Below are 21,574 nucleotides of genomic sequence, written 5' to 3' on the forward strand. Positions count from 1 at the left end.
ATTTTATTGATTTTATACAGAGAGGAAGGGAGAGACAGAGTTAGAAACATCGATGAGAGAGAGTCATCGATCAGTCGCCTCTTGCACACCTCCTACTGGGGATATGCCCGCAACTGAGGTACATGCCCTTGACCGGAATCAAACCCAGGACCATTCAGTCCCCAAGCCGAAGCTCTATCCATTGAGCCAAACCGGTCCCAGCTGATTGAGTGATATTTTCAACTCTGTCTTTTAATTGACTGATTGTATCCTCAGCTTCCCCTAATCTGCTGTGTATTCCTTCCAATGTGTTCTTTATTTTTGTTATGTCATTCTTTATCTCACTCTGTTCTTTTTTTCATAGTTACTATATCCTTTTCATGCTGTTTAGATGTTTACCATCATTACTCTGGACTCTGTTTCAGATAAATTTCTTATTTCTGCCTCATTTATATCTTCTTCTGGAGAATTCTCTAGTTCTTTCATTTGGTGGTTGTTTCTTTATCTCCTCATTTTGGCACTCTGTTTGGGTTTGTGAGTATGTATTAGTAGATCCTCTTCACCAAGCTGTCAAACTCTTAGCTCACAGCTTCATGCATCCCCCAATGAATATATTTTAAAAAATTTTCTTTACTGATTAAGATATACATATGTGTCCTTATACCTTCACTTTGCGAGTTTTCTGTTGATTACTCAGGAAGTTTTTCTGTATTTTAGTTGTAATACCAGTTTATTCTGGGGAGCATCCACTTATTCTGCCCAGGATCTAGGATTTGAATAAATTCACTTTTTGAATTTAAAAAAACTCAGAGCCATCTCCATTTGAATTAAGTAAAACATATGATTGTTTTATTACAGGAGACTACAAAGTTTAGGAATACAGAAGATAATTTACACTGATAATCCATTATAATTGAGAAACTAAACTAGTGGGTTATAACAAATTTTATGGAATTCTTTCAAAACAAGCCTCCCCAATTCATCTCTCATTCTTTCTCATGTGCTCTGACCAGGAGAAATTGGACCTGCAACCACTTGGTGGAATAAGAAGGACTTGTCTTTAAGAATGACCATATTAAAATCATTAACTTGTAACAGATTTTTTCCCCCTAGTATATAAAGATTTTCCAGGTGCAGCTAAAAAAAAAAAAAAAAAAAAAAAAAAAAAAAGGGTACAGAATAAGTACTGGGGAAGAAGTGATGAATTTTGAGTTATTTTAGGAGGACAACAGGTAAGTATGAATTTTGAAGTAAGGGCATTCCAAAACAAAGGGAAATGTACTAGTATGTGCTCAGCAGGAGGCATTAAAATTAAAGCATGGGAATAGTGGGACCTCCACCTTGAGAGATGAATGGGAATGAAATCATGGGCAGGACAGTAAAAAAGTTCAGACTGTTTCTTCATAGAGCACCCAGACAAAATCACGAAATGCTGCTTGCTGCTACAAGTAAATATGGGGATGGGCCCAAAGAACCAGATTTCTTTTATTTGCTGTTTATTTATGTATTATTTTAATGCTTACCCTAGGGTATGTTCTTAGTGATTTTTAGAGGGAGAGGAAGAGAAAGAGGGAGAGAAACATTGATTGTGAGAGAAACAGCTATTGGTTGCCTCCTATCGGAGCCCTGACTTGTAATGGAACCGGAAACCAGTATGTGTCCTGACCAGGAGGATCAGACCTGCAACCATCTGGTGGGTGGGAAGATGCTCTAACAATTGTCCCACCTGGCCCAGGCAAAGACCCAGCTTTTAAACTAACTGCCAGTGATTCTTATGTAAGCTAAGATTTAACAAACTACTAGAGTTCAAAATATTGATAAATATCACTTGAGTTCATTAAAGAATTTGGCTCAACCGTGGGCATATGGGGAGGGAAAAGGGGGGAAAAGGAAGACATGTAATATTTTCAACAATGAAGATTCATAAAGAAAAGAAAAGAGAAGAGAAAAAAAAAGAAAAGAAAAGAGGAAAAAAAAGAAAAAAGAAAAGCCTTCACTCAAGAGAATTATGGAAATTGGATTTAATGACCTGTTTGGAAAAGAGGCTGATAGGAGAGGAATCTTTTCTGAAAGTAAGATCTTGAGGGTATGCTAGGATGCCTAGAGTTTATCTGCCATTCCTTCTTCCAAAATCATTACAATTTTAACAAAATCTTTTCTGACCCCACCCCACTCACCTCAAAGTTCCAGCACTACTTTATTTGTACTCAAACATGGCACCGCCATACAAACTTTTAAACAGTCTAGTGTACTAGTATATATAAGAAAGCTTTGTTTTCCTCACCTCGATTCTTCAAATTCCTTAAAAGTTTGTCTATTTCTTTTTTTTTTTTTTAATATATTTTATCGATTTTGTGCAGAGAGGGAGAGAGATAGAGAGTTAGAAACATCGATGAGAGAGAGTCATCGATCAGCCGCCTCTTGCACACCCCCTACTGGGGATAGGCCCGCAACCAGGGTACATGCCCTTGACTAGAATCGAACCCAGGACCCCTCAGTCCCCAAGCCGACGCTCTATCCATTGAGCCAAACCAGTCTCGGCAGCCTATTTCTTGAGTGAAAATGTGTAAAAGGAGGGGGAAGGAATGAAAAAGAATATTGAATTATTGGGATATCTCTATTAATATTTACTTTTATTTCTTGTAATAATGCATATATGCAATAACGACATTTACATACTATCTTTATATTTTAATTCCTTGGAACATGATCCACTTTTACTCACTTAAAAAGCAAATCATTGACTTGAAAAAAATTAACTTTTCAGTAGCGAAATTCTTCAAAAAAGCCTTACTTATAAGAGAAGCTTCCCCTAATTCATGTTCCATCACTCATCATATAGATGAGTGCATTCAGGTGGCAAGATCCATGCTGCCTCATCTTTTCCTCACTTTTTTTTTTTTTTAATTGCTATTTTACAGAGAGAAAGGGAGAGAGAGAGCTAGAAACGTTGATGAGAGAGAAACATCGACCAGCTGCCTCTTGCACACCCCTTCCGGGGATGTGCCCGCAACCAAGGTACATGCCCTTGACCGGAATTGAACCGGGGACCTTTCAGTCCGCAGACCCACGCTCTACCACTGAGCCAAACCGGTTTCGGCTTCCCCACGTTTTTAATTTTTAAAATTCCTTCCTTATTCGCTATCTCCACTTCGTCATCCTTGGACCTGACCCTCTCACCATCCTCACTCTTCCTACAGGACCCCGTCTGCAGCAATAAAACCAGTTTTGAAAGCAGTCAATTAACTCATGGACGGAGTTGGAGCTCCACCCTGTAGGAGGAACTAACACAGGCGGGTTGGCTTAGGCGGCGGCGGAGAACATATAAACCCTTAATCCTTTCAGGGGGGAGCTGCACGCGTACAAAGGTCCAATCAGAGGCCGCGGTTCCCGAGCCCTGAGGGGCGGGGCTGGGCGAGCGCCCGCCCACCTCCCAGACTCTCCCGCTGCGCCGCTGGAGCCTCCCGGGCGGAGGGAGGCCCGCCCCCTGTCCAGGCGCGGCGGCTATTGGACGAGGCGCCGCCAGCCGTTGTTTCAGTTGGTGGGAGAGAGGGCGGGGGCGGGGCTTGAGGCGGGCTCGGGCCCCGGAGAAAAGCGGGGCGGCTCGGCCGGGCGGGGCTGGGCGGGTCCGCGGAGCTCCCCGACCATTGGCGAAGCGGGTGGAGCGCAGCCTCCCTGGTGCGAGGGACCGTCCCCGCTGACAGAACCCCCTTTTCAGGCCGCGCTCCCCGGGGAGGCGGATCCCCAGTTCCGGAGAAGGCTTCCTCCGCCCTCCGTCCCTCCCTCCTTCTCCCGCGGGCGACCCGAGCGGCCTGTGAGGAGGAGGAGGAGGAGGTGGTCGGGAGCCGCGGCGGCGGCGGCGGCGGCGGCGGGCGGACACCGCGCTCCCCCTTCCCCGGCGGCGGCGTTGGGGGGCAGGACAATGGAGGTGGCTGTGGAGAAGGCGGCGACGGCGGCCGCGGCGGTTTCGGCGGCCGCCGCCGCCGCCGGGGGACCGTCGGCGGCCGCAGCGCCGAGCGGAGAGAACGAGGCCGAGAGCCGGCAGGGCCCGGACTCGGAGCGCGGAGGCGAGGCGGCGCGGCTCAACCTGTTGGACACTTGCGCCGTGTGCCGCCTGAACATCCAGAGCCGCGCGCCCAAGCTGCTGCCCTGCCTGCACTCCTTCTGCCAGCGCTGCCTGCCCGCGCCGCAGCGCTACCTCATGCTGCCGGCGCCCATGCTGGGCTCGGCCGACACCCCGCCGCTGCTGCCCGGGCCCGGCTCGCCGGGCGGCGGCTCCTCGCCGTTCGCCACCCAAGGTGAGAGAGGCGGCCGCGGCGGGGGAGGGCGATGGGGGGTGGAGGGGAGGCGGGCGCCCCTGCGCGCCGGGACCCACTGTCATGTCGCCGCCCGGGGTGCGCGGAGGCGGCGGGGGAAGGGCGAGGGAGCGGGTCTGTGTCGGCGGCGGCGACGACGCGAACGGGCCCCGCACGCCCCGCGAGCAACTTGCACGGGCGCCGGGGGCCTGGCCGCGCTCCTGCCGCCGCCTCCGGGCGACCCGCCACCCGCACTTTTTGGAAAATCTCCGTCGGAGCCGGCTGTTGTCTGCTGCTCGGGTTCTTTGCCAACTGCATCTAGTTAACGGCGGCGACCCTCTGCCTCCCCCAAAGCTTTGTCCAGGTGCATCTGATCCCAATCATCTCTCATCTTGCCTTTACCCACGTTTTGTGTGGTGTGTGTGTGTGTGTGTGTGTGTGTGTGTGTGTTGGAGGAGGGAAGGAGGGATGCGGATGAAGTGATAGTGACTTTTTTGATGGTTGATCACAGATCAGATGTTGTCCATTTCTCGGTCTTGCATGTTTCGAGTTCTTTACCGAGAACCCAGCTCTCTCCGCTGTGGACAAAGGAGAGCTATGAGACGGTGGTTTTCTCGTCTTTTATCTTTCCAAGGTTTTATTTTGGGTCGGCAAAAGGGTAAAGAGGAAGAGAACAAAGCGATTCGGGGGGTGCAGAGTTTTCTTGTGCTTTTGTAGACAACAGCTGGAAATGTTGGAGCTTCTGTTTCTCTTTGTGGTGGTTGTTACTGTGCAGTTGGGAGTTTTTGACAGGTGGCTCCCATTGCTAGCTTTTAAAAGGCTTGAAACGTTTAAAGTTAAAGTACAGTAATTATCTGTTTCTAGTAGGATGCTTGAGATTTTTTTTCTCAATTTTAGTATTGCAAATACTTGAGCACCTTATTTAAAAAAATACAAAGTAACTGAAAAGGGGGGATTCGTTTTTAATTTGAGGTGAAATGCTAATTAAATAATTGAGCTAGGTCAAGGAATATGTGAAATTAATGCTTTAAATAGATTATAGTGTTAGACCCCTCATTTATTTACATGTTAGGAACGGTATCTGGTCGAGGGAGACAATTTTCTGTTCCTGCAGGTCCTGCCCGCAGAGTGACTGCCCTTTGTTTCTATTTTAAAAGGGTGTTTGTATAAGGAACAGCCTTAGAAGATGGTGTCTTCCATCAGAGCAAAGCGCAGGCATGCATACAGTCCAGTATAATAAAGACAAATGTCTCCCTTTGGAATAAAAGGCATGCTTACTGTTCCTCAAAGATTAGGGTTCCCAGAGAGAGAAAAAGAAGAGAGGGGGAAAAAAATTTGGGTTCCCACAGCATAGATTTTTCTCATGTAACACAACCCATTGCCTGTGTCTACTGGTCCTCTTCATTTTGCTTGGTGGGAACTGGGATTCAGAACCAGTGCAACATGTTGGTGTTTTGTCTTATATAATTATTGTAAGTAAAAAAACTGCCCTTTGCCTGAGACCTGAATCTCATGTCTTCTACCAGCATCCACGGCAAACTACTTTGTTAGCGTGTAAGTAGACTAAAATATCAGTCTTCACACTAGTTTGCTCAGAGGTGGCCCACCTGTTGGAAAGTCAGTACAGGTGAAACTAAGAAATCTTAGTTCTTAAATTTTTTAAGACACGTTTTGGGTTTCTTTCAGGCGAGTAGTCAATTAAGACCTGAATTTTGCATAATTCTAGGATTAAGATGAATTGTGTGCGTGGCCATAACATTCAGATCTGAATGAATGAGAACATGGGTAATAAAAGAACGGATTCTCAATTCTGACACAAATTTGAATTTCATTTCTCAGAATTCTCTAATTCCAGTCTCCAAGTATTTTTTACCTTTGAGCTTGCATATATGCAAATGTTCAAGGGAGGCATTTAAATTTAAAGATAAATGTTTTTGGCTTTATACTAAGCAAAGGTTTAACAAATGATACTTTTGAGGTTGTGTGCCTAAAAAAAAAAGTTAGGATTATCTTCAATAAATTAAAAATATCCTGAATTTTATTGACTTGAATGCTTTCCTTTTTACTTTCTTGAAAACTTATTTTAATACAAACTGAAGTAAAAATTTAGGCAATACACGCCGAAGCCGGTTTGGCTCAGTGGTAGAGCGTCAGTCTGCGGACTGAAGGGTCCCGGGTTCGATACCGGTCAAGGGGCACGTACATTGGATGCGGGCACATTCCCGGTGGGGGTGTGCAGGAGGCAGCTGGTCGATGTTTCTCTCTCATCGACGTTTCTAGCTCTCTATCTCTCTCCCTTACTCTCTGTACAAAATCAATATACTTTTTAAAAAAATTTAGGAAATATATTTTAGAACTAAATAAATAGGAGTTTATTTGATGAACTTAAAAAAATTATTTTTTCTTGATTTCTGAGAGGGAGAAACATCAACGATGGGCTGCCTCCTGCACATCCCCTCCTGGGGATTGAGCCTGCAACCCAGACATGTGCTCCCACCTGGAATCAAACTATGACCTCTTTATGGTTTGACACTCAACCTCTGGTTCATTTGATGAACTCTTAATGAACCTTCTTTTTTATATATATACCAGAGGCCAGTGCACAAAATTTGTGCAGGCCCCTCCCCTCCATCCCCCCAACCCAGCCTGTACCTTCTCCAATCTGGAACCCTTCAAGGGATGTTTGACTGCATTCCCCCTACTGCTTCTGCCTGCCAGCCTAATCACCCCTTAACCACTCCCTTGCCAGCCTGATCAACGTCTAACTGCTCCTCTGCCGGCCCAATTGCCCCTAACTGCCCTCCCCTGCCGACCTGGTCCTCCTCAACTGCTCTCCTCTGAAGGCCTGGTCCCCCTCAACTGCTCTCTCCTGCAAACCTGGTCCCCCTTAACTGTCCTCCCCTACAGGCCTGGTACCCCCTAACTGCCCTCCCATGCAGGCCTGGTCCCCCCCATCTTCCCTCCCCTGCTGGCCTGGTCCCCCTCAACTGCCCTACCCTGAAAGCCTGGTTCTCCCCAACTGCCCTGCCCTGCCAGCCCAGTCACCCCCAACTGCCCTCACTTGCAGGCCTGTTCCCTCCCAACTGCCCTCCCCTGCTGGTCTGATTGCCCACAACTGCCTTCCCCTGACGGCCATCTTGTCAACTGTGTCCACATGGGAGCAGCCTTCTGTGTGTGTTGGAGTGATGGTCAATCTGCATATTACTCTTTTATTAGATAGGATTATTAGGTAAGAAAAATATATATATTTCAAAGAGGAAGAGAGAAGGAGAGAAACATCAGTGATGAGAATCACTGACAGGCTGCCTCCTGCACCCCCCCCTCACCCCGCCCCAAACACACACACACACACACACACACACACACACACACACTCTCTCTCTCCCTCTCTCTCTCTCTCTCTCTCTCTCTTTCTCTCTTTCTTCAAACCAGTGACTTCCTAGAACCTGGGTCACCTCTCAACTGCTCAGCCACACTCAGCCGGGCTTACTGAACCTTCTTAATGAAGATTCTTTTAATTAACTTGTGAGTGCAGGCACCATGGATCAAACTACAATACATGCGGGAGCTAAGCAAGTAATTGAGATGGAGAATTGACTATAAGGATCAGAAGTGTCTCAGCTAGGAGGGTTTCTGTATTCCGCTTGAATGGGGTGGAGTCTTGGGGTGGCACAGACAAGCTTTGTTGAATCCTGCACAATTGGTTCAGGCATGCGCACCTCTTTGGTATAGACGCAGACAAGCTTTATTCCTGTCACTCTCTAGGAGAGTCCCATTGGCTACAAATGAGAAAGCTAGCCACTGGAAGGGTTTCTGTGCTCCGCTTGGATGGGACGGAGTCTCAAGTGGTGCAGACAAGCTTTATTCAGCCCCTCCCTATGAGGGTCTGGTTTCTGAATCCCGCAGTAATGGCTGCTGACCTCCGAGAGATCTCTGCCCACTGCCTGACAGTCTGGCCTCTCCCTGTCTGGGGCTATCAGCGCAATAGGGTGGTTCTGTTTTCCTCGCGGACAAGAAAGCCAGCCAAGCGTTAGCTGTCCGCCCTCTCCGCGCGCAGGGAGTAAGCCAGCAGCGAACTCGGGCGGCCACCTTTTCACGCGCACAGTTCTCTGCACCTTCACAGTTCCTGAGGTTCAGCGCGCCTTCTTTCTCCTTCCCAGATGGTAGAGTCTCCTCTCAGCCAGCCATCCGGTGCTTCAAGGTGATGTTTCCCCTGTTTTTCAGTTTTAAATTCCAATTTGTTGTGGTAGGCTGCATTCGGGTGTCTACCCTATGCCGCCATCTTGGTTTCCTCTTCTCCATTGATTTTTAGAGAGAGTGGAAGAGAGAGGGAAAGACAGAAACATCAATGTACTAGTAAGTGAAACACATTGATTGGTTGCCTCCTGCAAGCACTTTGACCAGGGAAGGGACCAGGGACCAGGGAGGAATCTGCAATTGACTGGAATCGAACCTGGGATGCCTTGGTCCACAGGCCAATGCTCTATCCATTCTGCCAAACTGGCTAGGGCTACTTTCCTTTTCTGTTAACTTTATGGTGCTCCCTATGTTATCCTAAATGAAATTTATAGAAAATAAGTTCTTCCTTACACATTTTTCATATCAAAACATAATACTTTACCTTTTAAAAAAGAAAAGTTATAATTTAAAAAGTATTGCAGCCCGGCCTGTGTTGCTCACTGGTTGAGCATCGATCTATGAACCTGGATATCACCATCAGATTCCCTTCAGTTAGGGTACATGCTGGTGCTAGATCCCCAGTAGCGTCCATGCAAGAGGCAGCCAGTCAGTGATTCTCACTGCTATTTCTCTCTCTCCCTCTTTGAAATCAATAAAAACACTTTTTAAGTATAATTTACAACTGCTCAGTGTTTGATAGGGGTCACATTATTTGTCCAGGGAGTGTGAAATATAAGAATCTATCAGTTTCCTTAGACTACTAACTGGCTGTAAGATATATAACTCAATTCTGGGAGCTGTTTTTTTTTTTGGTTCTTGGCAAAAAGTATAAGTCATTTTTGAGAACCAAATATGAGGAAGGATTAAATAGTATTTAAGGTCAATTCATATTGTATCAGTTTTATACACAACAGTTCTATATACAGTATATTCAGTATTCACCTGTTAATGGAAATTACTATTTTTCAGTGTGAGGCTTTGTGAATACAGTTTTTGTAAGTATTTGTGGACAGTTCTTTATGTGAAATGTTTTGTTTCCTTGGGCAAATACTTAGAGTTGGAATCTACCCTGGTTGTACCATTTTGGATTCCATCCATCAATGTATGAGAGTTCCAGTTGGTTCACATCCTTGCCAATTTGGATATTATTCTTTAATTTTCGCCCTCTAGTTTGTGTGATGGAATATATCATGGTTTTAATTTTTATTTCCTTGACGAATAATAATGAGCATCTTTTCTGTGCTCGTTGGCCATTCATATATCTCTTTAAGTATTTTGCAGATTTAAAAAATTAGGTGGTTTGTCTTACTGAAAAGTAATGCTTCTTTACACTGCACTTGGTCCTGGTAGGAATATTTATTGCAAGTATTTTTTCTCCCACTCCTTTTTACTTTTGAAATGGTATCTTTTGAGGAGCTGAAGTTAAATTTTGACTGGTTTATCAGGTTTTTTTTTTTTTTTTATGTTTAGTGGTTTTCTAAAAATTCTATGCCTACTCCAAGCTTACTAAGATTTTCTCCCATTTTTTAATTTTTATTATTTTTAAATATATTTTTATTAATTTCAGAAAGGAAGGGAGAGAGAAATAGAAACATCAATGATGAAAATCACTGATCTGCCTACTTCACACTGCCTACTGGGGATGGAGCCTGAAACTCAGGCATGTGCCCTTGGCCAGAATCAAACCCTGGCTCTTTCAGTCTGTAGGCTGATGCTTTACCCATTGAGCCATACTAGCTAGGGCTCTTTCATTATTTTTATTACTAAGCTTTTATACTTATATCTATAATCCACTTTGAGTAACTTTTTTGTGAGGTTGTAGTGTTAAGGTTCCTGTTTTTAACCGTATGTTAAAGCACCATTTACTGAAGAGTTTTTTTCCCGCTATATTACTTTGGCATTCCTTATGAAAAGTTATTTGAACAAATATGTATAGTTCTATTTCTGTACTTGATTCTTTCCTATTGATCAGTCCTTTTAGAACTATCTGTACATTAAAAAAAAATTTTAATCTTTATTCATATTATTACCAAATTTCCTCATTGTTTTCCTCCTCCACTTGGTTCCTACCCTACCCTCTGCCCTTTCCCCACCCCCCATTGTCCTCATCCTTAGGTGCACAGTTTATGATCAGTCTCTTCCCTCATCCCCCATTCCTCTTTTTGCCTGAGAATCATCAATCCATACCTCTGATTCTATTACATTTAACAGTTAATATTGTTCATCAGGTTTTTTAATTCCCTTGGTGCTTTTTTTGTTGTTATTTTTTGTGTGTGTTTTTTTTTTTTTTTTTTTTTAAATTGGTTTCCAAAGGGGAGTTTAACATCAAAAGGAGTTTCGGGTGTGCCCAGATCCTATTCATCAAAATCTGGATAAGCTCCTTATTTTTTGGTACAAGATTTAGCATATCGAGACCTGGGTGAGACAAGGTCCTATTTGTTCCTCATTCCAAGCACATGGATTAAGAAATCAGTACTGATAAGAGGATTCTGCCAGTGCCCTTGGTCTCAGCTGATAAGAATTAAAAGAATGTCCACGTGCCTTCTCAGGTGGCTCTCTACATCTCACCCTTTTTTACTAATTAAAATAAAGTTTAAACATCAATAATAGGGTTCTAAAATTAAAAACAACTGCAAACAATGCCAATGCAAAAACTAAACCACATACATGTTATTTTCAAAACTTGAATGTCAAGAGCAAAACTGGTTATTAAGTAATAACAACAATGCCAATGCAAAACAACAAAATGAGAAATCAGAATTATGGACATATTAATATTTTTAGCTACTAAATGAGTCTCTTTTGTTGCTGGTGTAGATTTACTGAGTCCTTGGATTTGCTGCACAAGACTTTGCAGAAGACTGGAAGCTAACATATGCTAGCATGAGCAGGAACATGATTAAAGAAGTAGCTTCCATTTCAGTCTTTTAATTTCTTCAGCTGGCTCCATGTTGGCACCTCAGTCCCTTGCATAGTCTTCAGTTTTCTACTCCCACTTTGCTGTCGTCTGGGCAACTCTCAATCCTTTTGGGTGAAGGGACACAGGAGCTTCTCTGAGTCCATTGTGATGACGGACATAACACTCTGGTGCCCAAATTGGCTGCATTGCTCCTTCTTTCCTTTCATCTTGAACCCAGGGTTTGACCCCACAACACTTCGGGCCTGGCTGTTCTTGGCCTGGCTGTTCTGGGCCTGGCTGTTCTGGGCCTGGCTGTTCTGGGCCTGGCTGTTCTGGGCCTGGCTGTTCTGGGCCTGGATGATCCAGGCCTGGCTGCTGCTGATCCGGGCCTGGCAGCTCCGGGCCCTCCATTCTTCCATTTCTCCAGCTGGTCACATTCCAAGAGCCCCATGGGTCCCTCACTGCTCCCACTATCACGTTAATTGCTGACTATCAACCACCCAGTAACTCCCTCCGTGGTCCTGGATGATAGATGTCCCTCATACTAGTTTCAACCTTCAAATTATTGTGGGAGCGGCACACCGACTGCTCACCCACGCCACCATCTTGGTTTCTCCTCCAGAAGGTATTCTCATTTGTGATCTATTTCCTTGTCTCTGCATTTTTGCAGCTTCCCTGAGTTGGTAGCCTTAAAAGTCTCTGTTCTGCTTGGATGGAGCGGAGTTTCAGGGTGGAGCCTACAGCCTTGGCTTCCGTCAACCACGCTCTATGCGGCTCCTGAGTCTCAGTATTCCTCAGGGTCCTTTGGTACTCGCTGCAAGCACCTCTGAGAGAAAGGTGCCCTTGAGTTTCGCCTGCTACCACACAGTCTAGTCTCTCCCCCAATGAGCCCGGAAGTGGGGTTCAGAGCAGTCCGGAGCTTTTATCTCCTTCCCGCCAGGGCAATCCTGCAGCACAGCCAACTGTCTGCTCTCTGCGCGCAATGTGCGCGCCTCCGGGACCTCCTTTCCCTGCTCCCCCAGGGTTCCGCCTTACAGCCCAAGCTCCCTCTGTATGAGCCTGGGTCCCCGGGGTCTGGCCTAGAACTGGGGTTCAGAGCAGTCGGAACTGGGCAATCAAGCAGCAGAGTCAACAGTGTGCACCTCCGGGGGCTCTGCCTTTCGCCACTCCCCTGGGATTCCGCCTAACAGCCCATGCTCCCGCTGTATGAGCCTGGGTCCCCAGGGTCTGGCCTAGAACTGGGGTTCAGCGCTGTCGGATCTGGGGTTCAGCATAGTCCGGAGCTTTTATCTCCTTCCCGCTAGGGAACGCCAGCCAAGCACTCAGCCTCCCCCTCCTCTCCAGCTTCGTCCTCTCCATGCGCGCCTCGTGGCTCCGTACTTTAGGCTTTTACAGCTCCTCTGATTTTCCTTCTGGTTTTCTCTTTTCTTCTTGTTGTAGAATTTCCAGTCATTTGACTTTCCTGTAGTTCTAGGTAATGTCCATTTTATATTTTAGTTGTATTTTATTGAAATTGTTGTGTGTGCGGCTGCAGTTAGGTGTTTACTTGTGCAGCCATCTTGGATCCTGAGCCTCACTCGGCAGTTCACCTTTGACTTTCCAATTATATAAGTAAACATCTTCTGTTTGTTCTGTTTGGCTCTCCCAGTGGTTTGAGTGTCTTCATTTCAGAGGCACGTGTGATAATCCGCAGTTCCTGGAATTCTCCCTCCAGCTCGTGCCACTCGCTCTCGCAGCGGTCCAGCTGGCTGGACATGGTGCAGGGGAGCGGGGTGCCTGCAGCGGCATGGCATGGAGGGCCCCAGCACCCCACAGCCGCGCGCTTCCCGGCTGCCTTCAGAGGCACCAGCTGTTCCTTGTACATTAAAATTTTAAGTAAAATTTGAAACTGGACAGTTTTGTTCTTCATAATTGCTTTGGCTCTTCAACGTCATTTGCATTTCTTTGTAAGTTTTAGAATCAGCTTCTCAGTTTCTACACAAAAGACTGTTTTGGCTTGGAATTGTATTGAATTCGGGATAACTATTTGGGGAGGATGATCTTAGTTGACTATTCTTATCCATGAACATGTTTCATCTCCCATTTATTTAGATCACTAATTTTTCTCAGCATGCTTTAGTTGTTGTAGTATACAACTTTTCAGAAGTTTATTCTAAGGCATTTTATGATAATGTTTAATGTTGTAAATGGTGTTTTTAAATTTTCATTTCTAATTGTTGCTAGTGTATTGAAATATAATTTTTGTATGTTGCTTGTATCCTTTATATGCTTAACCCTTTGCACTCCGCTGTCCCCTCTCAGGGGACATCGGAATTCTAGCATATCACTCGGATGTCCCCTCTCAGGGGACATTGCAGTTTACTAGTGATTACGGGAAATTGAGTTAATTCAACGCACGTTTCGCAAAGTAGCGTCGAGTAGCTGGTAGCCAATGTCTAGAATGGTTCAGAGTGCAAAGGGTTAATTTAATGATTAACTCTAGTAGTTTTTTGTGGATTATTTTCATATAGTTATACTACTCTCTTGCACTTTATAAATTTTATTCCATTATTGCACTAGCTAGAACCTCCTGTATAATATTGAATAGAAGTTTAGTATTAGTATTAAATGATATTTTTGTCTTATTCCTGATTTTAAGAGAATATTCAGGCTGTTCACTATTAATATGTTAGCTCTGTTAGTTTTTTAATAGATGCCAAATAACAGAATTAAGAAGTTTCCTTCTGTTCCCTTCTGTTTCCTTCTGTGCTAATGGTTTTTGTCATGAATGGATAATGAATTTGGTTAAATGCATTTTTCTATACACTGTTAAAATGATTGATTTTTTTTTTTCCCCCTGTTAATGTGAAGAATTACATAGATTTCCTGATTGATATCTAACTCATCCCCTGCCAGCCTGTTTTCCCCCAACTTCCCTCTTCTGCTGGCCTGGTCACCCCTCACTTCCCTCCTCTGCAGGCTTGCTTGCCCCCAACTGCCCTCCCTTGTAGGCCTGGTCCCTCCCAACTGCCCTCCCCTGCTGGCCAGCTTGTGGTGGCCAACTTATGTCCACATGGGGGAAAGATCTTTGACCACATGGAGCAGCTACCTTGATCTTGTGTGTTGGAGTGGTCAACCTGCATATTACTCTTTTATTAGATAGGATACAGGCCTGGTGCATGGGTGGGGAACACCTGGTTTGCCCTGAAGGGTGTCTGGTATCAGGGTGGGGGTTTCCTTGGGGCATGGGGCAGCCTGGACGAGGGGCCTATGGTGGTTTGGGCCTATGGCGACCCAAACAGAGGTCCTGGTATGTGGGGTTTATTTATCTAATACAATTGAAATTTTGTAGCCTGGAGTGAAGCCAAGCCTCCTGCTTGCTCTGTGGTGGCAGCCATTTCTGTTGGGGTTTATTCACCTTCTACAATTGAAACTTTGTAGCTTGGAGTGGAGGCCTGGGCTGGCCAGGGTGTGTGGAAAGCTTGGCTTCCTCCATTGCCGGAGAAACCCAAGCCTCCCTCCTACTCTCCGTGGCAGCAGCCATCTTGGTTGGGGTTAATTTGCATACTCACTTTGACTGATGGGTGTGGCTTGTGGGTGTAGCGGAGTGATGGTTAATTTGCACATTACTCTTTTATTAGGTAGGATGGTTTGTGTACAAGATACACTAGTATTGTAGTATATATATATATAACATATATAAGTATGTATGGTATATGTTCAAATATTTGTGTTTAAAATAACACGCTAACATGTAACTATCAGCTGAGTTGCCTTGGTGTTTTTGCAGGTTCATCTAGTTTTTCAAATCTTATTTCAGTATGGTTGGGAATCTGTCGATGCAAAGGGTGAACTGTATGCTTTGTTCTGTGCCATTTTATATAGATAACTTGAGCACCTGCAGATTTTGGTATCTGCAGGGATCCTGGAACCAATTTTCCACAGACATGTAGGGACAACTTAAGTTTTTTGGGAGTCAAGTTATATGAGGATTTTCAACTGTGCGGGGGGGCAGGTGTTAAGTGTTGTTGTTCCAAACCTCCATACTGTTCAGAGGTTAACTGTATAAATAGTCCAAAGGCCCTCATCTCATTGCATATACAATATATTTAAAAGAAACATGTCTTAGTTATTAGGAGTCATAATTACCAGAAGAATTTTATTTTACTTTGCTGATGATGAGTCTTCCTGGGATCACTTGATTGTCTATATTCAACAGTAAGCATAATCAGGAAGGGAGCCTAAAGCACATGAGACTCTTAGTGTTTGTCTCTCTAAATACTGCTACACGTTGATTTATGTTTCTTCCTGTCCTTATCAATATTCTAGACTTGGCTTGTTTGTCATGTGCCATGCTTTCACTAATCTTAGCTCAGCTTTACCACCCATCTTTTGGTATAAAGTTCTCTTCCCACTTCTGTGACCTTTCTTTTTTGATCTTCTTTTTGCCTTTCCCCCCTGAAGAGTAAAGTGAGATCACGTAGGACAGACCTTTAGGAATTCTGGTATGTAATGATCTACACTAATAAAAGAGAAACATGCAAATTAACCATAGCTTTGCTACACCAACAAGCCACATCCACCAGCCAATCAAGAGTATGCAAATTAACCCAACCAAGATGGCGGCCGGCTATGGAACTGGAGCAAGCAGGAGGCTTGCGTTGCCCCTGGCGATGGAGGAAGCCAAGCTTCCCCCTGCCCTGGCCTCTGCTCAAGGCTACAAAATTTCAATTGTAGAAGATAAATAAATCCTAGATTCTTGCTTCCAGTTGGTCCTAGCCTCTGCTCAAACAGGTGCTGAAAAAAAGAAAAATGAAAAGAAGGAAGGGTGGGATCTTGGGTTGCCAGGGGGTAATCAGATGGGACGGCAGGGGTCTTTGGGTGTAAGCAGACCAGCAGGGAGGCCAGTTCGGGGTGAGCAGGCCATCAATGGGGGTCAGTTGGAGGTGATCAAGACAGTGTGTGTGTGGGGGGGGCAGTTTGGAGTGACCAGGCCAGCAGGGGGGGACAATTGGGGGTAAGCAGGCTGGCAGGCAGAGTAGTTAGGGACAGTCACGCAGGCAGGCAGGTGAGTGGCTGGAGCCAGCAGTCCTGGATTGTGAGAGGGATGTTTGACTGCCAGTTTAGGCCCGATTCCTCTAAACCGGCAGTAGGACATCCTTCGAGGGGTCCCAGATTGAAGAGGGTGCAGGTTGGACACCGGACCACTAGTTACTAGATAAGGATGAACCTTCAAAGGAGACAGAAAAGAGGTAGGAGAAAATCAGGAAAAAAGAAGGCAAGTATTAACAAAGGCAGCTGTGTTGTTAAAAATTGAAGTGAGCTATGGCTATGCCTTCTCCAACATGGACTGATAACAGACCCCGAGGGAAAATTCTTCCTTGTGCTTTCTATCTCAGCCTTAGTGGTATTATAATCCATACATTTTATCATGTCTGTGTTCTTTAGAATTCTCTCTATTAACTAGCCAGTCCTTGTTAACCCAATTGCTTGATGTAGTTAATATTACTTGTGTTAGCCCTAACCAATTTGACTCAGTGGATAGAGCATCGGCCTGCAGACTCAAGGGTCCCAGGTTTGATTCCGGTCAAGGGCATATATCTTGGTTGTGGGCACATTTAGTAGAGTGTGCTGGAGGTAACTGATGGATATAGATGTTTCTCTTATCAATGTTTCTAACTCTATTCCTTTCCCTGCCTCTCTGTAAAAAATCATTAAAAAATTTTTTTAAAAAATATTACTTGTGCTAAACTTTCTTTTTTCAAACTTAACGTGTGATTTCTTTCTCCTTATTGTATTCTGCTATGCATTATTTTTGGCAAAAGTAATGTCCTTTTTAGTGCTTTACATTAAGAAACATGATCTCATTCTGCCCATTATTGTTAGTTTTGGTTTAAATCACTTGTTTAAGGTGGTAAACTGCTAGGCTTCTCCATTTAAGATATTTTTTCCCTCTTTGTAATTATTAGGTAACCTTCTGGGAGATTCTTTGGGGTTTGTATGAATATTCTTTCCCAAAAACCTTAGATTGGTATCCACTGATTATTCTTGCCTTCATCAGTTGTTACTGTAATGTTGCAAAATGGTGACTTTTTAAAAATTCAAATTTATTATTCAAGAGAGCACACTACAAAATGGTGACTTTTCTATGCTAATTATTAGTTGTTAGTCTATTGTATGGGTGACATTTTTCTTTTCCATTTGTCCATTACAGATTCATTAAATTTTTAAATTTAATGTTATAATTCCTTGTATTGTTTTGTTAATCAAATTCTTTCCAGTTAGGTAGTATGAACCCTTTCAAGTTATCTTGTTCGTTGACACTCCCTACTGTTTTTGAGCACTTCTTATTTTTTGGAAAAAATGGAGTTTCTAGTTTCATCTTGTGTTTGTTCTGCACCAGCCAGATCATTTCTTCAAGGAACCCAAATCCTTATTTTAATGAAGTCCAGTTTAAGAAATTTTCTTTTGTGCTGTGTCTGCGAAATCTTTACCCAATACAGGTATTTTTCCCCTTACAGTTTCACAGTTTTAATTTTTATTTTTTGCCCCGACCCGCGGGGCAACAACGGGGGCACGCAGGAACCACCTAAGAGAATGAAACAAACAAGGAACTCGAAAGAACGGAGGCAAGACAAGGTTCTGATCAAGCCTCGAACTTTATTCTTTGAAATGGCAGTATATATGCAGCAGGAACAAAGGTGGGCAGGGTTGCCTATGCAGAGGGGTCTTTGGCAGTGTATAATTGGTTTAGGCACTGAGTGACAAGGTCGTAAGGTATCTGGCAACACAGGATTGGCTAACTGCCAGGGCGCGTAGCATTCCGAGGTGTAACATTCCTAGGCTAGGCTAGCTATGGGGGAGGATCAGGGGAAGTTGCAGAGATGCTAAGCAGCAGGTTAATCTTTAGCCTCTGGCCAAACCCTCAGGGCATCGCATAACTTCTGCTAGAAGGAACTTAATTCTATTTCCTTAAGACGGAGTTGCTTGTCTCAACTCTAATGGCTCCCAACATTTTTAGGTCTATGGCCCATTTTGAGTTAATATTTTTATGTGGTATGAAAGTATGGATTCAAGTTTATTTTACATACAGATATTTAATTTTCCCATTATATTGCTAGAAAGCCTGATGCATTGCCTTTTTGAAATGATCAGTTATCCATGTCCATTGGAAGGTTTTTTCTGGGCGCGCTCTCTCTTTCTCTTTTTTATTGATCTATTTGTCTTTATGCTGATACCACTCTGAGTCTGTATATCAATGTCAAAAGGTCTTATGCTAGGGAAAAAAACAGAAAAGATGTTCTGCAGGAAATTATTATGTTTAACTGTAGAACTGAATTTAATGATGGGGATAAGGGGTAACAGTAGTATGTACTTGTTATATGCTCTCACAATGTAGGTATGATACAATTATTCAGGAACTTAAGAAATATAGTTCAAATGAATCTTTCCTGAGGAAGCTATGAGAGAATAAATTTCAGACAACCAAGAAGAAATGGTTTAATAGAATTGATTGGCCCTGCCGGACCGGTTTGGCTCAATGGATAGAGCGTCGGCTTGGGGACTGAAGGGCCCCAGGTTTGATTCCGGTCAAGGGCATGTACCTTGGTTTCGGGCATATCCCCAGTAGGGGGTGTGCAAGAGGCAGCTGATCGATGACTCTCTCATCGATGTTTCTAACTCTATATCTCTCCCTTCCTTTCTGTACAAAAGTCAATAAAATATATTAAAAAAAAAGAATTGATGGCCTTATAGAATTTTATCTGGGAATCAAAGGATATTATACTTTATAAACAGATGCTGGGGGATGCAGTACAGTGATTGTATGAGGAGGAAAAAGCTAATTTCTATATTGCTCATACTAGGAAATTAAAGATAGTTTCTAATGAGAGGACTAAGGTTATGTAAAGGTATTACTATAAAGAGAACCATTAAGACAAGAAACAGCCTTTCTAGATTTCAAAAGATTATGGAAGGGGAGGAAAGGGAACAAAGAAAACATGATTAAATAATTTATATATTTTCTTTATAACAGAATTGAAATCATATCAATAAATGGACTTTGGCCTATAAGAGAGGAAAAAATATTTTTGGGTGGGAGCAAAATCCAAATTTGTACTCATTGCAGAAGATATTAGTACAAAATTGAAAGACTCAGAAAGGTGAAGAATTAAGAGGTTATGCAAAGATAATTCCAGAAAAATCAAATATAAAGAAAATAGGTATTCCTTTGATGTTGCGTAAAGTAGAACTCAAGCCAGAAATTATTAAAGAAGACACAAATAAGGCTACAAGCTGCAGTCGCAATGAAGATGTATTGATATTATGATCTCTTTGATTTTTAAAAGCCATTTTAGGAGAGTCAATAAGACTTGGAAACATTAATAATATAAGAGTTAAAATCTCTCTTAGTTGAAGATAGATCAAGTGGACAAAATTTTTATAAGGCTGTTGAAGACCTAAATAATAGTCAAAAAGTGGATCTCACAGTTGTGCATTACATATGAAAGAATACACCTTCTTTGCAAGCGTATATGTAGCACTGAAGAAAAATGGTCATTTGTGGAAATATAAAGAAAATTCCCTGAAATTTATCTCCAAAATAGATACAATGTATTTGTTTTTACTAAATTTAGTTTATCAAGTTCATAGCCCTGGCTGGTATGGCTGAGTTGGTTGAGCATCGTCCCATGCACTGGAAGGTCACTGGTTTAATAATTCCCTGTCAGGTGACATACCAGATTGTGGGTTTGTTCCCCAGTTGAGATGTATGCTGGAGGCAGCTGATTATGTATCTTTCTCTCTTTGTCTCTCTGTCTTTCTCTCTCTAGTCAATTAAACATTTTTTTGTTTAAAGGCCCTTTCATCTGGAAACTAACAAGCACATTGCCAAACAACTCTTGACTTGTGAAAATACAAACAAAATTGCTAGTTCCTTGACATGAAACATCAGAATCAATAGGTTTTATCCGTGGTCAGAAAACTTTTTGAAGAAAAGGATAGATAGTAAATATTTCATTTAAAGTCAGAAACATTGATGAGAGAGTCCTATCGTCTACCTCCTGCACACGTCCTACTGGGGGGATCGAGGAGCCCACCACCCCTACATATGCCCTGACTAGGAATCAAACCAGAGACTCAGTGCAAGAGCTGATTGATGCTCAACCACTGAGCTGCACTGGGCAGGCAATAGTAAATGTTTTTACATTTTGTGGACGCTAAGGCCACTGTTGAAACTTGAACTCTTTCCCTGTAGATTGAAAGCAGTTGTAGACAATCTTATATATATCCTAAATTTCTAAAAGAATAAGCGATCGTTACAACCATAACAACCAGTTGCTATGACGCGCACTGATGGCCAGGGGGCAGATGCTCAACGCAGGAGCTTTCTCCTGGTGGTCAGTGTGCTCCAAGAGCCAACCTCCTGTGGCTGGCCAACACCCTCTTCTTCCCACTCGTCCCTCCCCATGGCCAGCCAATCTCCCAGGGTCTCTACCCTGCTAGTCTTTCCGCCTGGCCGGCAGGCCCTGATTGGCCCTGATCACTGGCCAAGCCTAGGGACCCCACCCATGTACAAATTAGTGCATCAGTATATAAGTATATACTAATACTCTAGTATATAAGTGGGTATGGCTGTGTTTCAAAAAAACTTGATTTACAAAAACAGGTGGCGTGTTGGATATGGTTCATGAACTATATATAGTTTGTTAACCTCTGTTTTACAGCGAAAGCAATCATCATAAGAAAATCTGAACATCAAATGCTTATCAGTGAAAATGAATATTAATGAGTACTCAAAAAAAAAAAGTAGAAAAACAACAAAGTAAACCAAAGAATGAAGAAGGAAAGATAATGAATTTTGGATAACAGAAAAATAGTAAAATAAATACATCAAAATTTCGGTCCTTTGAAGTTTTTGTTTATCTCTCTTTTTGTTGTTCTACTTATTCATTTATTGGTTGGTTCCTGTATGTGCCCTGACTGGGGGTCAAACCTGAAATCTTTACGAAACCAGTTTGGCTCAGTGGATAGTGTCTACCTGTGAACTGAAGGGGTCCCAGGTTCAATTCTGGTCAAGGGCATGTACTTTAGTTGAGGGCACATCCCCAGTGGGGGGTGTGCAGGAGGTAGCTGATTGATGTTTCTCTCTCATCGATGTTTCTAACTGTCTATCCCTCTCCCTTCCTGTGAAAAAAAATCAATAAAATATATTTAAAAAAAACAAAAAAACAAATCAGCCCAA

The 21,574-nt window shown here is 43.4% G+C and overlaps 1 protein-coding gene across 6 annotated transcripts in view; it reads left to right on the plus strand.

Annotated features, from left to right (window-relative positions):
• Positions 1–3,571: 3,571 nt before the first annotated feature.
• Positions 3,572–21,574, plus strand: part of TRIM24 (tripartite motif containing 24) — an 86,863-nt gene continuing 68,860 nt past the window's right edge. For 2 of the 6 annotated variants that reach the window (XM_036428139.2, XM_036428124.2), the window contains exon 1: positions 3,616–4,277. In XM_036428139.2, coding sequence (XP_036284032.1) covers positions 3,902–4,277 — 376 coding nt within the window. In that variant the 5' untranslated portion in view covers positions 3,616–3,901. Of the gene's footprint in view, positions 4,278–7,831; positions 7,851–21,574 lie in introns of those variants that run through there. The other 4 variants (XM_036428131.2, XM_036428147.2, XM_036428116.2 and 1 more) reach the window with 4 other exon arrangements.

This window comes from Pipistrellus kuhlii, unplaced genomic scaffold (assembly GCF_014108245.1).
Source record: "Pipistrellus kuhlii isolate mPipKuh1 unplaced genomic scaffold, mPipKuh1.p scaffold_m20_p_10, whole genome shotgun sequence".
In the NCBI taxonomy this organism is placed as follows: domain Eukaryota; kingdom Metazoa; phylum Chordata; class Mammalia; order Chiroptera; family Vespertilionidae; genus Pipistrellus; species Pipistrellus kuhlii.